A 16,162-nucleotide genomic window follows, 5' to 3' on the forward strand; every position below is an offset into this window, starting at 1 on the left:
TTTAAGCAACACCCTTTTAGAGTCAACTGTCTGCTGGACACCTGTGTAATGACTAATTAGACTCACCTGTGATTGTATTCTTTTTAAATTAGACATTTGTAGTTTACAATTTTGCTTTGCTCCAGAGACTTTCAGTGGGGTGTACTCATTCTTGCACCACCCTAATTTGAGTAAAACTGAAAAATGTGTAATCTAAGTGATATTATTAACCTTACTTTCACGTTATAAGTTAAACAGATGTTATATCAAACTTTGTCTTGTCAACATTTTGGAAATTGTTTGTGTTCATTGAGATATTGTTTAAAATGTTACTTTACAAAGAGGGTGTACTCATTTATGCTGAGCACTGTACCACCGGCAGATAGAAATAGCGGATATTAAAGTCCTACCAGTGGCTGGATAAAGCTGGACTGAAAGACGGCACAGAGGCACTAATCATAGATACACAGGCTAAGCACAAGATCAATAGAGGCCAGGGTCTGCCACATGAGGTGGCAGAGATGCCCCCGAGACAATCTAGCACATAACAGCAGGGTGGAAGATGCTAGCAGGAAGAGCGTACATGGAACGCCATAACCAAGTGGCTGGCATACTGTACAGAAACATTTGTGCAGAGTATGGACTGGAAGTCCCAAGGTCAAAGTGGGACACATCTCCAAAAGTGTTTGAGAATGACCAAACTAAGATTCTGTGGAACTTACAGATACAGACAGACAAACTGGGAATGGCTAACCAACCGGACATGGTAGTGGTGGACAAACAGGAAAACAAGGCTGTGGTGATGGATGTAGCAATACCAAGTGACAATAACATCAGGAAAAAGGCACTTGAGAAGCTTGAGAAGTATCAAGGGCTGAAAGAAGAGCTAGAAAAGATGTGGAAGATGAAAACAACAGTGGTCCCCATGGTGATAGGAGCCCTCGGTGCAGTGATCCACAAGCTGGGAGAGTGGCTCCAACAGATCCCAGGAACAACATCTGAGATCTCTGTCCAGAAAAGCACAGTTCTAGGAACAGCTAAGATACTGCACAGGACCCTCAAACTTCCAGGCCACTGATAGAGAACCCAAGCTTGAGGGAAAAAAGACCACCCAAAGGAGGGGTGAGCAGTGTATATAGTGTGAGAGTGTATATATATATATATATATATATATATATATATATATATATATATATACACACACACAAAATATATATGAATAATAATCAGAAGTTCATTAGTTTGACGAGCAACAATTCTTCAGCCATTCAGTGCTAAAACTTAAATAGAAGAATAATGAAAAAAGAAAAGAACACATCAGAGAACATTTTTTACAAAGTATTTGTAATCTCCTATGGTGTTTCTTTCTAAGCAGGACCTTGTAGCATAATAGAAGATTCCTTTTAGTCAATATTCCCATTCATGCTACTGAGCTGTCGCACACTAGTTTTCATCAGGCTCCCCATTTTACTTGGCAGAGAAAGCTAATCACTGAGCCATGGGATACAGTTGGTATTTGAACCCAGCTCCAGGGAAATAAATCATACAATCACAAACCTTCACTCATTTTGCTTGTGAACTCCGCATTTTAACACCCACATACTCCGTTATGAGTTATCATTCAGAAATACATCAAAAGAACCGTCTTCATTTTTCTCCCATTAAAAAATTGCAGATGAGTTAATCGTTGAAAAATAATGAGGTAAAACAAAAAACAAAACTGGAACTAATGCACAGTTATGTGGGTGTTTTGATCTCTCATATAGGAACCTAGACCTCTCGAAGCTCTGCCTTGTTCCAACATTTTATATTAGTACTCTTTCAGCTGATGATCTAGACTCGACCCAATTTTCCCGATTGAAAGATGTGGTGACGGGTCACCCTCGCTTTCTGTTATGGTAAGTGAAGAAATTGAGTTTGTTAATGTGAAATAAAACCCATGACTGTATGTTTGACATCGCTAACATCAGACATGTATACAATTAACATCCATCCATTATCTGTAGCCACTTATCCTGTTCTACAGGGTCGCAGGCAAGCTAGAGCCTATCCCAGCTGACTATGGGCGAGAGGCGGGGTACACCCTGGACAAGTCACCAGGTTATACAATTCCATCTAGCTATCCATTATCTGTAGCCGCTTATCCTGTTCTACAGGGTTGCAGGCAAGCTGAAGCCTATCTGAGCTGACTATGGGCAAGAAGTGGGGTACACCCTGGACAAGGCGCTAGGTCATTGCAGGGCTGACACAGAGACAAACAACCATTCACACTCACACCTACGGTCAATTTAGAGCCACCAATTAGCCTAACCTGCATGTCTTTGGACTGTGGGGGAAACCGGAGCACCCGGAGGAAACCCACACAGACACGGGGAGAACATGCAAACTCCACACAGAAAGGCCCTCGCTGGCCGCTAGGCTCGAACCCAGGACCTTCTTGCTGTAAGGCGACAGTGCTAACCACTACACCACCGTGCCGCCAGGTTATACAATTAACATCACTTAACTGTTTTTAATGAAGGATGCAGAGATATGTCGTCCAAGAAAAATGGTCAGAAATGGTGTTTTTTGGTTTTCAGGCTAAATGATAAAAAAAAAAAAAAGAGATTATATAGATCTACAATGAAGTATGAAATCCAACACTTTACAAATAATTTTAATGATGATAATTAAAATGTGACTAAAAGTGCTGTTTGATCTCTTTCTTAAAGGCAGTTTCTTAAAGGAGTATATAAAAAAAAGTTTTTTGGTTTACTATTTTTTTTTTAACCACTGACCTGCTCTTACTGGGACCACTCAGTTTTCCTGTATGGGGTTGGCAGGTAGAAAATTCAGAGCAAGTCTGTACAACATATACAGTATGAGTGGACAACATAATGCAATTATAGACTCCCACTATACAGCTTTAAAGCCTTTTGGTCAAAATATTGATGAGTTGCCACTGCTTTCCATGATTTTCATCTACTGCTGACTCCTGCAATCAGTTACCTATCTGTACTCTTTTATGCTCTACTTGGTCCATTGGTGGGGTTTCTTCAAGTGTTCACCAAGGCCATGCAGTCAATAAATTATGCAACTTAGCTAGCGTTGGCTGCCCTGGTTTATGCCATCAGTTCACTGACTCATGTTTTTTTTAGTTATAATACAAGTACAACGAATTAGCTTAGACATTAAAATGAACAACTGTGGCAGCGGGGGCGTGGTCAAGCGTCAGTCTGTGAATGGAGGGCGGAGTCGGGGAAGGTAAGTGGCGGAATCACTGCACCTGACAGGAATTAACCTGTGTTTGTGTGTCTTCCCCAGTGACCGCGCCCTATAAGAGGAGAGGGAGAGCGGAGGAAGGGAGCGTCTCCCAACCTGGATATTTGTGTGCGTGCGTGTGTATGTGAATAGTTTAAGCTGAAAAGCTATAATAAAGAGTCTGTTGAGAACTCAGTTCTGGCCTGCCATGCTTCTGTGCTCCACCCACCTAGAACTCTTGTTACAACAACATACCAGAAAAAACTGCAAAGAACTCCCTGCTGAGGATCCATTAGAATGGTTTACAGGTGAACAAGACATGGCTCTGCTACCAAACTGTTAAAAGCTTCTAATCTAGTGCATTCATGAGGCCTGACTGTCATGTCCAAAACTGTCGGTCCCCTCATTAACCATGCCCCTTTATTTATCAAGTCAAGTCAGCTTATTTGTATAGCACTTTTAACATGGCCACAAAGCAGCTTTACAGAAAAATAAAGACGTTAAACATATTAACTAATAATTTTATCCCTAATAAATGTATTTATCCCAAATGAGCAAGCCTGAGGTGATGGTGGCAAGGAAAAACTCCCTGCGACAACATGAGGAACGAGACTTAAAAGGGAACCCATCCTCACTTGGGTTAAAGTGAGTGAATTTTTTTTTTTAATGCCATGTCAGCACGTGAGGCTACATCATGGCAAAAACATTTTTTAGCAAATATTACCATTAATTTATAAATAAAAAATTAAAATAAATAAAATTCCATAAAATATATTAAAAAAACAAAAACAAATGAATAAATTACTGCTTTAAAAACACGTGACCGAAACTAACACTTTTGGTGGTGGCCATTTGGATTAAAACAGATAGTGTGATTATAAATAACTAGCTTCTATAACTGACCTATATAGTCACAAAGTGCATGTAGCAGTGGGGGCGTGGTCGAGTATCAGTTAATGAATGGAGGGCGAGGTCAGGGAAGGCGAGTGGCAAATTGATCACACGTGTTTTAATCATGTGCATCTTGCAGTGAGAGCTGAGGGTTTATATTTATAGGGAGGAAGGAAGGAAGCAGAGAGGAGGGAGCTTCTTAACGCATCATGTTTGTGTGTGCGCGTGCACATGCGTGAGAGCAAAGTTTGATGCTGAAAAGCTTAAATAAAATTCAGTGCCTGAAATTATCCTGCCCGTCAAGTGCTTCAGTGTTCCGCCTCTACAGTTGTGTAATCAGGAGGTTTATTATAGTAACAAAATCTATTTTGTTGAAGTTATCAACTGTTCATTAATGGTGACTTGCATGCAAGACTGTTCAGGACAACTGCAGTCCTAAAGTTATCATAAGAAAAGGCTCTGCCCCGATGTTGCTTTCAATATTTGAGGTACCAACAAATAGCCTGCACCTTTTGATTTTTTTATCATGGCATTTAGCAGATGCTCTTATCCAGAGCGACATACAACATACCCAGAGCAGCCTGGGGAGCAGTTGGGGGTTAGGTCCCTTGCTCAAGGGCACTTCAGCCATTCCTGCTGGTCCAGAAAATTGAACTGGTGAACGTTTGGTTCCAAAGCTGCGTCTCCAACCATTAGGCCATGGATTCCCCTAAATAACTCTTATAAAATGCATTTATCATAAGGAAAAATATTGGGGGAGCTATCAAGGCCACCTGAACTTGTAAACATGATAGAACTCTATTCCTGACTATTATTGTGGAGCTGTAACTCAAATGTAAGTTTGAGTCTCTTCTCATTTATTAACATGGAAATGAGCGAGGTTAAATAGTTGTAGTGTACTGCAGCCAGTCATCAGACATTCTGGCTTCACTTTTTCCACCCAATTATGATGTACACACACAAACAAATAGCTATGAAGCATGGGCCATCAAATCAAAAATCACAGTGCTTTCTTTTTTTATTGTCCATCTCTTCAGAGGACAATATGAACATTGCTGGCAGTGTAGAAAGTTACATTTTTTTGAACCATTAACGCAACCCCTGAAAAAGGCAGAGAACAAAAAGAGAAAAGTAGTCGTCTGTCATAAATGTGTATAGATGGAATAATATTAAATCGTGAGGTACTGATGAGTTGTATTGTCGCAGTGGTTTACTATAAAAACAAGCAACTTTTTTGAAAGTGTTTACTGTACCTGCTCTCTAGGTGAGCGAAGTCTAACAGATTAAACTGCCTATTGTCCTGGGAGTGATATATAGTGTCCACATCCTTAAAATGAAGGACAAAAAAGAGATTTTGATTTATTTAGATTCCAAAATTGAAAAGAAACCTTTTAAGTCAACACCAAGATACCATGTGACCTTCACGTCTCACCCACTGCACTTCCTCTTTGCAGCTAATGCCGTTGTAGTCACACAGCGCAGCGTAAGTCTCCGAGAAACCTCCTGAAAGAGTCCAGAGTATGTGGCAAAGTCACTGGTATGAAATTAACTCCAACAGTGCTCTCACTATAGACAGAGCTGTAAAGTCTAAGGGAGTACATTTCCCATCAGTGCTAAGAAACACAAAAAATGAAATGCTGACATTGGTTCGAAAGGAAATAACAAATGAGAGAAAATTAGATGCTAAATATAGGACTTCGTGAACAACAATTTAGAACAAATAACATATGCAGAACAAATTAGCCATAATGAAGAAAGCATGTTAACTGGTCATTATCTCTCAGTGAGTGGTGGTTTTCCTCACCACATGCTCTCTGAGCCTCCACTGATGTTTCAGAGCTTGGTGAATATTTATGCCCCCCATCAGAAACCTCACCATCTGCTTGAAAAATAGAGGAACTAAAAGAGAGAAAGAGACTGGTCAGAGATTTCAGATGTTATTTTTAATGCAGCAATATCAACATATCAATTCAGCCTCGAAAGTGTGAAAATGTAGCCCATGCTGTGAATAGGAGCAATAAACTTGAGAAAGAGGAATCTAATGCATGGAACAAAATCAATTATCACTCACTTGCACTGTAAAGTAACCTTTTGCTCTTGTTCAGAAGTTATGACTTATTCAAAAAGTCCAAGAATCCAAAAAACAAGCCAATATCTGTATATGGAAAGTTACTCCAATTCAGAATTGGGTTATGTACCTGCACTCTGAGCTCTGTACTGAGATTATGCAAACTACTTGGTGGAGTTCACACCTCTGAGGTTAATTAAGTGTGTGTTGAAGAAGTAACACTTGCCTTAAAAAAATGTGGGATAGAAAATGCGGACCGAAGAATCACATAACATTTTTTTCTTGCTGTCAATTGCATTACAATGGTGTAACAAACAAAAAAAAAATACCTCAATCATAATGTGTATGCAGGGCTTTTAATTCCCTAGTTGGAGCTGTCTGCTTAAAAAAAAAAAACACATTAATTCAATGTGCCCACAGTTTGAAGGATAAGTTGACTAAGCAATCATCTGCTACACTTGCGTTGTTAGGACTGGGACTGTTTTGGCCTCTAGAGGCCGCTGTTATTTCCATCTTGTCATGTTTGTTTTGGCCTCTAGAGGCCGCCACTGTGTTTTTGTGTTTGTCTTCATTGCCTGTTTCCTGCCCCGCCCTGTTCCTTAATTAGTGTGTGTATAAATACCCCTCTGTTTGTTCCCTTGTCACGGAGTCTTTTTCCTATGCTATGCCTGTTAGTGCTAGTTCCCTCTGTTCCATGTTCCTTGCCTGTGTCTTTGTGGTTTTTGTACTTTGCTTTCTTTTTGGACCTTTTTGAATTTTGTATTTACCATTTTTGAGATCTTCTGAGCGTTTGCATTTTTGCCTTTTCTTTTCTTATTTTTGGACTTTTAACTTTTGGATATTTTTTATTTTCCCTTTATCTTCTGAGCTTTTGGATTACTTTTGTTTTTTGCCTTGGATTGTACATTTTGTAAATAAACTTTTTATACTTTTCTACTTCCACCTCATGCCTCTGCACTTGAGTCATCCCCCTGGTGGCCTAGTGGGGGTTTGCTGGATTATTACACCAGCGAACCAGGTTTGAATCCCAGCAAAACCCTAACAGAAAGACTCCGTCATGACTGACTCAGCAGAGGCTTCTTCATCTGTCTACCCGGCCAACCTTCAGGGAATGATGGCTGCGTTAACACGCCTCGGATCCACCATGGACACTCATGGACGGACTCTCGCAAGCCAACGTGAGACCCTTGTTCGCCACGAGGTACTGCTTCAGCAGATTGGGAAAACCCTGGCACAGCTGACTTCTCTACCCCCATCTCCTCCGCCTGATTCTGCTCCTGCTCCGCCATCCGCTCCCGCTCCAGTGCCTCCGGCCACGCTGTCTCCTTCACCTCGCGAACCCAGCCTTCCTGCACCACAGAGGTATGATGGCAAGCACAGTGAGTGTCGGGAGTTCCTTACCCAGTGCCAGCTCACCTTTGAGCTTCAGCCTACCACCTATACTACGGATAGCCGCAAGATTGCCTTTGTGATAACCTTGTTAGCTGGTAAGGCGCGGGCCTGAGCCACTGCTATCTGGCAGAGACAGGGACCCGAATGCTCTGATTTCCAGCTGTTTACTGAGGAGATGCTTCGTGTCTTCGATCAAGCAGACATCAGTAAAGACGCAGCCAGAAAGCTCATGTCCATCCGGCAAGGGGGAAGCGTCGCAGACTACGCCATCTCATTCCGGACGCTCGCAGCAGTAAGTGGATGGAACGAGACTGCCCTGGTGTCAGCCTTCCACCATGGTCTGTCTGACCCCATTAAAGACGGTCTGGCTTCTATCGGATGCCCAAGTGACCTCGAAACTCTGATCTCACATTCTACTCGTCTTGACAACAGGATGAGAGAACGCCGCCAAGTCCTGAGCCTCCCCGGCCTCCCTGCCTCTACCTGGAGCCCGTCTACCTTCTCCAGTGACTGTCCAGAGCCCATGCAAGTTGGCCGTACCTTCACCAGATTTCCCAGATCCTTCACCAGAGTTCCCAGTAATTCTAGGCCTTCCTTGGCTTACCCGCCACAACCCTCGCATAGACTGGGTAACAAGCCAGGTTGTGGAAGGGGGCCCTGCATGCCATGCCTCTTGTCTGCTCTCTAGCTCTCCTGTGTCTCCTGCCGAGCCCCCTGATCTCACTGAGCTATCTCAAGTTCCCACAGAGTACTGGGATTTGAAGGAGGTATTCAGCAAAAGCAGGGCCGCCGTTCTTCCTCTGCACCGGGCCTACGATTGTGCCATCGACTTGCTCCCTGGGACTACCCCTCCTCGTGGCAGACTGTTTTCCCTCTCTCAGCCAGAACGCAAGGCCATGGAGGAATACCTCAAAGACGCCCTGGTCTCTGGGTTCATTCGACCCTCCACCTCACCTGCTGGTGCCGGCTTCTTCTTTGTTGGCAAGAAGGATGGGGGGCTCCGACCATGTATTGACTACAGGGGCCTGAACAAGATCACTGTGCGCAACCGATATCCCCTTCCGCTGATGTCCACAGCATTCGACCTGCTCCAAGGCGCCACCGTCTTCACCAAGTTGGACCTATGGAACCCATACCACCTCATCCGTATCCGACAGGGAGACGAGTGGAAGACTGCCTTTAACACCCTGTCTGGGCACTACGAATACCAGGTGATGCCCTTCGGACTCACCAACGCACCAGCTGTTTTTCAGGCCCTAATCAACGACGTCTTGAGGGACATGATTAACCTGTACGTTTTTGTCTACCTCGACGACATCCTTATCTTTTCCAAGACCGTGCAGGAGCACTGCCACCATGTCTGCCAGGTTCTCCAGAGGCTGCTACAGAACAATCTGTTCGCCAAGGCCCAGAAATGCAAATTTCATGTTCCCGAGGTCTCCTTTCTGGGTTTTATTGTATGGACAGGCCGACTCCAAATGGACCCAGCCAAGACCCTGGCCATCCGGGACTGGCCCACTCCCAAGTCCGTCAAAGAGGTTCAGCAGTTCTTAGGATTTGCTAACTTCTACCGCAAGTTTATCAGGAACTTTAGTTCTGTAGCAGCACCCATGTCGGACCTCACCAAAGGGACAGGTGGATCTTATGTCCGGTCTCCTCAGGCGGAAAAGGCGTTCAAAGACCTCAAGCACCACTTCTGCACGGCACCCATCCTGGTCCTCCCGGACACCTCCCAACCATTCATCGTGGAGGTGGATACCTCGGACAGTGGTGTCGGCACGGTGCTCTCTCAACGTTCGGAAGGAAAGCTGCACCCCTGCGCATACCTCTCCCACCGCCTGAGTCCTGCGGAGTCCCGGTACGATGTGGGGGATCGAGAACTGCTAGCGGTCAAACTGGCCCTTGAGGAGTGGAGGCACTGGCTGGAGGGAGCGCAACATCCATTCCTGGTTTGGACGGACCACAAGAACCTGGAGTACCTCCAGCAAGCCAAGAGACTGAACCCACGACAGGCTAGGTGGGCCCTGTTTTTCAGTCAGTTTGACTTCACCCTATCGTACCGCCCCGGCTCCAAGAACACCAAACCTGATGCACTGTCCAGGCTGTTCTCTGCCACCAACAGGGAGAGTGAAGTCGGGCCTATTATCCCTGTGTCCCGGATTGTGGCCCCTGTCCGCTGGGGTATTGAGGAGGCCGTCCGACGAGCCCAACGCCAGGACCCCAGTCCTGGGACGGGGCCACCGGGCCTCTTGTACGTCCCACATCAAGCCCGGGCCAAGGTTCTCCAGTGGGGTCACTCTTCCCCTCCCACCGCCCACCCGGGAGCTCGAAGGACCCTGGACTTTTTGAGAAGGTGCTTCTGGTGGCCTAGCATGGAGAAGGAAGTGAGGTCATTCGTCCTTTCCTGCGAAGTGTGCACCAGAAGCAAGAACCCACGACAGCACCCCCAGGGTCTCCTGCATCCTCTGACCATTCCCCGGCATCCCTGGTCCCACGTGGCAGTCGACTTCATCACGGGTCTCCCCGAGTCACAAGGTAACACTGTCATATTGGTCATAGTTGACAGATTCTCCAAGGCCTGCCGCTTTTTACCACTGTGCAAGCTCCCTTCTGCTCTTAAAACTGCTAAACTATTATTCACTCATGTCTTCCGAGTCTTTGGCCTCCCGCAGGACATCGTTTCAGACCGAGGGCCCCAGTTCTCCTCCCGAGTGTGGCACGGGTTCTGCAAGGTCATCGGAGCCACTGCCAGCCTCTCCTCTGGGTTTCACCCACAGTCCAATGGCCAGACGGAGAGGCTCAACCAGGACCTGGAAACCACCCTGCGAGGTCTGGCTATGGATAACCTGACATCGTGGAGCACCTGGCTGCCATGGGCAGAGTACGCCCACAACACCCTGCAGTCATCGGCCACCAAGCTGTCGCCATTCCAGTGCCAATTCGGGTTCCAGCCACCTCTGTTCCCGGACCAGGAGGAGGACGCGGGGGTGCCCTCGGTCAACCAATATGTGAGATGGTGTCGCAAGACCTGGAGCAAGGTCAGGAAGACCCTTATCCAGACCTCCAGAACCAACCAGACTCAGGCCAACCGCCATAGAAGACCTGCCCACGCTTTCCGCCCTGGGCAGCGGGTTTGGCTGTCCACTAAGGACCTTCCGCTGCGGGTGGAGAACCGCAAGCTTGCTCCTCGCTACATTGGCCCCTTCAAGGTGGTGCGCAGGGTGAACCCTGTCGCCTACTGGCTCCAGTTGCCCCGGACTCTGAGGATCAACCCCACATTCCATGTTTCCCTGTTGCGGCCCGTACTGACATCCATGTATGCCCCTGCCCCTAGGAACCCCCCACCCCCCCGCATCTTCCAGGGTCAGACTGTGTTCACCGTGCATCGCCTGCTTGACTCCCGCCGGGTCCACGGCGGGCTTCAATATCTAGTAGACTGGGAGGGCTATAGCCCTGAGGAACGCTGTTGGGTCCCCGCCCGGGACATTCTAGATAAAGGACTATGCCGGGACTTCCATTCGGCCCATCCGGATCACCCTGGGAACGTCAGGAGACGCTCCTGGGGGGGGTCCTGTTAGTACTGGGACTGTTTTGGCCTCTAGAGGCCGCTGTTATTTCCATCTTGTCATGTTTGTTTTGGCCTCTAGAGGCTGCCACTGTGTTTTTGTGTTTGTCTTCATTGCCTGTTTCCTGCCCCGCCCTGTTCCTTAATTAGTGTGTGTATAAATACCCCTCTGTTTGTTCCCTTGTCACGGAGTCTTTTTCCTATGCTATGCCTGTTAGTGCTAGTTCCCTCTGTTCCATGTTCCTTGCCTGTGTCTTTGTGGTTTTTGTACTTTGCTTTCTTTTTGGACCTTTTTGAATTTTGTATTTACCATTTTTGAGATCTTCTGAGCGTTTGCATTTTTGCCTTTTCTTTTCTTATTTTTGGACTTTTAACTTTTGGATATTTTTTATTTTCCCTTTATCTTCTGAGCTTTTGGATTACTTTTGTTTTTTGCCTTGGATTGTACATTTTGTAAATAAACTTTTTATACTTTTCTACTTCTGCCTCACGCCTCTGCACTTGAGTCATCCCCCTGGTGGCCTAGTGGGGGTTTGCTGGATTATTACACCAGCGAACCAGGTTCGAATCCCAGCAAAACCCTAACATGTGTATTGTGGTTACATCAAATTGTTGAACGGTGGTGCTGGATTTCTTGTTTGAACTGATACTGAACAAGAAATACAGGGAAGTCACTGAGACACGCCTCTCAGGTAAACTCCACCCCATACAGCTGTCTGAATAAATACAGCTCATAAAGAAGTTAGATTACAAAAATGTAAACTTTACGAAGAATTAATCGGGTATTATGTGAATGTCGTCATGACAAGTGGTTCTGCTATGTTGCCATTTGGTAGAACATTTTTTTTTCCATGAAAACTCACACGCAGATGGAGTTATTGAAGATGCGTGAGAGAGTGAAGTTGATGTGGCTGAGTAGCTGATCCATGTGGTCACTCGACTGTAGCCTGAAGACGTGGGTGGACTTTTCTGTCTCTATGACGACCTGAGAGAATGAGTCAGAATGTGTTGGTTTATAAAGAGAAACATAAAAAACATAAAACCTGTTAGATTTACAGAATGGTCCTTACCTGGTTCTCTGGATGAGGGCTTATAGCACGAATCTCCAGGTAGTTAAATGTTTGTTCCACCTAAAATCATGATAAACATGAATTTTATCAACCATGTTGAACATTACTCACAGGGAAGTGTGTAGAGTGTTATGTATGCTACTGCACCTTGGTTGGTAATTTTGGAGCCATGAGGTAAAGCCGCCATGTAGCCAACACCTGAAACATTTTAAAATAAATGCATTTAAGTCAATGCATTTTTGTAACCTTGGTAATCTTGTAACTTTGTTCTGTATTAACAAAGTACCATGTCATTTTTCTTTATTGCAACTTAAGGTACAAAACACTTAAGTTGTCTACTGGTAGTGTGCATGAGGTAAGGGATAGGGCTAGAAAACTAAGAGTATACAGTGCCTTGCAAAAGTATTCATCCCCCATGGTGTTTGTCCTGTTTTATTGCATTACAAGCTGGAATTAAAATGGATTTTTGGGGGGTTGGCACCATTTGATTTACACAACATGCCTACCACTTTAAAGGTGCACTTTTTTTTTTATTGTGACACAAACAATAATTAAGATGAAAAAGCAGAAATCTGGAGTGTACATAGGTATCCCCCCCTTGGGGCATGTCTCTATTAGCTTAGCACATCTAGCCACTGGGATTTTTGCCCATTCCTCAAGGCAAAACTGTTCCAACTCCTTCAAATTAGATGGGTTGGTTTGGTGGACAGCAATCTTCAAGTTATGCCACAGATTCTCAATTGGACTGAGGTCTGGGCTTTGGTCAGGCCATTCCAAGACATTTAAATGTTTCCCTTTAAACCACTCCAGTGTAGCTTTAGCAGTATGTTTAGGGTCATTGTCCTGCTGGACCATGCACCTTTGTCCCAGTCTGAAACCTCTGGCTGACTCAAACAAGTTTTCCTCCAGAACTGCCCTGTATTTAGTGCCATCCATCTTTCCTTCAGTCCTGACCAGCTTTTCTGTCCCTGCAGATGAAAAACACCCCCACAGCATGATGCTGCCACCACGATGCTTCATTGTAGGGATGGTGTTCTCAGGGTGTTGGGTTTGCGCCACACATGGCATTTCCCATGATGGCCAAAAAGTTACATTTTTGTCTCATTTGACCAGAGAATCTTCTTCCATGTGTTTGGGGAATCTGCCACATGCTGTTGGGCAAACTCCAAACATGACTTTTTAAGCAATGATTTTTTTTTCTGGCCACTCTTCCATAAAGCCCCACTCTGTGGAGTGTATGGCCTAAAGTGGACCTATGGATAGATATTCCCATCTCCACTGTGGATCTTTGCAGCTCCCTCAGCGTTATCATTGGTGTCTTTGTTGCATCTCTGTTTAATGTCTGAGTTTTGGTGGGTGACCTTCTCTTGTCAGGTTTGTAATGGTGCCATATTCTTTCCATTTTACTATAATGGATTTAATGGTGTTCCCTGGGATATCCAAAGTTTAGAATATTTTTTATGACCCAACCCTGAGCTATACTTCTCCACAACTTTGTCTCTGACCTGTTTGGAGTACTCCTTAGTTTTCATGTTCCTTGCTGAGTAGTGTTGCAGAGTCAGGGTCCTTCCAGAACAGGTTGATTTATACAGACATCATGTGACAGATCATGTGACACTTTGAATGCACACACAGATGGATCTTAATCAACTAATTATGTGACTTATGAAGTGAACTGGCTGGACCAGCTCTTATTTAGGGGTTTCATATGAAAGGGGAGTGAATACTTATGCACACTCCAGATTTCTGTTTTTTCATCTTAATTATTGTTTGTGTCACAATAAAACAACAATGTGCACCTTTAAAGTGGTAGGCATATTGTGTAAATGAAATGGTGCTAGCCCCCCAAAAGTCCATTTTCATTCCAGCTTGTAATGCAACAAAACAGGACAAACACCAAGGGGGATGAATACTTTTGCAAGGCACTGTATGTAGAAGAGTAATTGCGGTATACTTCAAAACTAAAAAGTGGACTAGATGTATATAACCAGTAACTAATAGTACATTTCCAATATACTATAAAGTATACTTTTATAAACTAAAAAGTAGACTAGAAGTGTGTAATGAGTAAACCAATAGTATATGTCCAGTATACAGCCCCGATTCCAAAAAAGTTGGAACAAAGTACAAATTGTAAATAAAAACGGAATGCAATAATTTACAAAATCTCAAAAACTGATATTGTATTCACAATAGAACGTAAACAACATATCAAACGTCGAAAGTGAGACATTTTGAAATTTCATGCCAAATATTGGCTCATTTGAAATTTCATGACAGCAACACATCTCAAAAAAGTTGGGACAGGGGCAATAAGAGGCTGGAAAAGTTAAAGGTACAAAAAAGGAACAGCTGGAGGACCAAATTGTAACTCATTAGGTCAACTGGCAATAGGTCATTAACATGACTGGGTATAAAAAGAGCATCTTGGAGTGGCAGTGGCTCTCAGAAGTAAAGATGGGAAGAGGATCACCAATCCCCCTAATTCTGCGCCGACAAATAGTGGAGCAATATCAGAAAGGAGTTTGACAGTGTAAAATTGCAAAGAGTTTGAACATATCATCATCTACAGTGCATAATATCATCAAAAGATTCAGAGAATCTGGAAGAATCTCTGTGCGTAAGGGTCCAGGCCAGAAAACCATACTGGGTGCCCGTGATCTTCGGGCCCTTAGATGGCACTGCATCACATACAGGCATGCTTCTGTATTGGAAATCACAAAATGGGCTCAGGAATATTTCCAGAGAACATTATCTGTGAACACAATTCACCGTGCCAGCCACCGTTGCCAGCTAAAACTCTATAGGCCTTGTCCCAACTTTGAGATGTGGTGTTGTCATGAAATTTAAAATCACCTAATTTTTCTCTTTAAATGATACATTTTCTCAGTTTAAACATTTGATATGTCATCTATGTTCTATTCTGAATAAAATATGGAATTTTGAAACTTCCACATTATTGCATTCCGTTTTTATTTACAATTTGTACTTTGTCCCAACTTTTTTGGAATCGGGGTTGTACTACAAAGTATACTTGAGTAAACTAAAACGTGGACTAGAAGTATAAAACAAGTAAACTCATAGTATATTTCCAGTACACTATGAAATATGATTTTGTAAACTAAAGAGTGAACTATAAATATAGAACTAGTAAACTATTAGTATATAAGCTTACTTGTGGTATACTTCTAGTACAAAATTAAAAAAAATACTAGTTCTATACTCAAATTCTACTTCTCTTAGATTTAAAGTATACTTTTTATAAACTAAAAGTGGGCCAATTTAGTCCCAAGAAGTATTAATTACTTTACTTACAAGTATACTGTAAGTACATTGATATCAGTATACTTGGTACACAAAAGTATACTTAAGGAAATATACTTTACTTAAGTATACTTAATACAATGAACTTGAAGTATACTTCTTTTTGATAAGGGCTAACAAGGTTTTCAGGGTCTTTGGAGGGAAAAGCAACCTCAAAACGTCACAGAACTTCCACCATATTTTACAATTGGGATCTTTTCATTATAGCCATCCTTCTTTTTATGCCAAACCATCCCTGAGTGTTTACTGCAAAACGCTCCATTTTTGTTTCATCAGACCAGAGAACACTGTTCCAGTCAAAGTTGTAGTAGTGTTTCGCAAACTTCACCTGCTTATGTTTGTGGTTAACTGACAGAAAAGGCTTTTTTTTTTTTTCTGGCAGACGTTCCAAATAATCTGTTGGCTTGGAGGTGGAGTCTGATGGTGGTTTTGGAGACATATAAACCCCAAGATTTTACTTTTACTTGTACTTCAACAGTGACCCTTGGGATTTTTTTTTTTTACTCTTATCCTCCTCCTCACTGTATGTGGGGGCAAAATAAACTTGTCTCCTTTTCCAGGCAAGTCTATAACAGGTTCCAGTTGGTGTTTACTTTATTATTGCCCTAACAGTAGAAATGGACATTTTCAGGC

At 43.6% G+C, this 16,162-nt stretch overlaps 1 protein-coding gene across 2 annotated transcripts in view; it reads right to left on the bottom strand.

Moving 5' to 3' along the window:
• Positions 1–16,162, bottom strand: part of carmil3 (capping protein regulator and myosin 1 linker 3) — a 176,091-nt gene that overhangs the window by 120,191 nt on the left and 39,738 nt on the right. For both annotated transcript variants that reach the window (XM_060929877.1, XM_060929887.1), the window contains exons 3-8: positions 12,353–12,403; positions 12,206–12,265; positions 11,999–12,120; positions 5,915–6,009; positions 5,543–5,613; positions 5,364–5,437 (exon numbers count right to left, since the gene is read on the bottom strand). In XM_060929877.1, the coding sequence (XP_060785860.1) occupies positions 5,364–5,437; positions 5,543–5,613; positions 5,915–6,009; positions 11,999–12,120; positions 12,206–12,265; positions 12,353–12,403 (473 nt within the window). The remainder of the gene's footprint in view (positions 1–5,363; positions 5,438–5,542; positions 5,614–5,914; positions 6,010–11,998; positions 12,121–12,205; positions 12,266–12,352; positions 12,404–16,162) is intronic.

The sequence above is a fragment of the Neoarius graeffei genome, chromosome 1, assembly GCF_027579695.1.
Source record: "Neoarius graeffei isolate fNeoGra1 chromosome 1, fNeoGra1.pri, whole genome shotgun sequence".
NCBI lineage: Eukaryota > Metazoa > Chordata > Actinopteri > Siluriformes > Ariidae > Neoarius > Neoarius graeffei.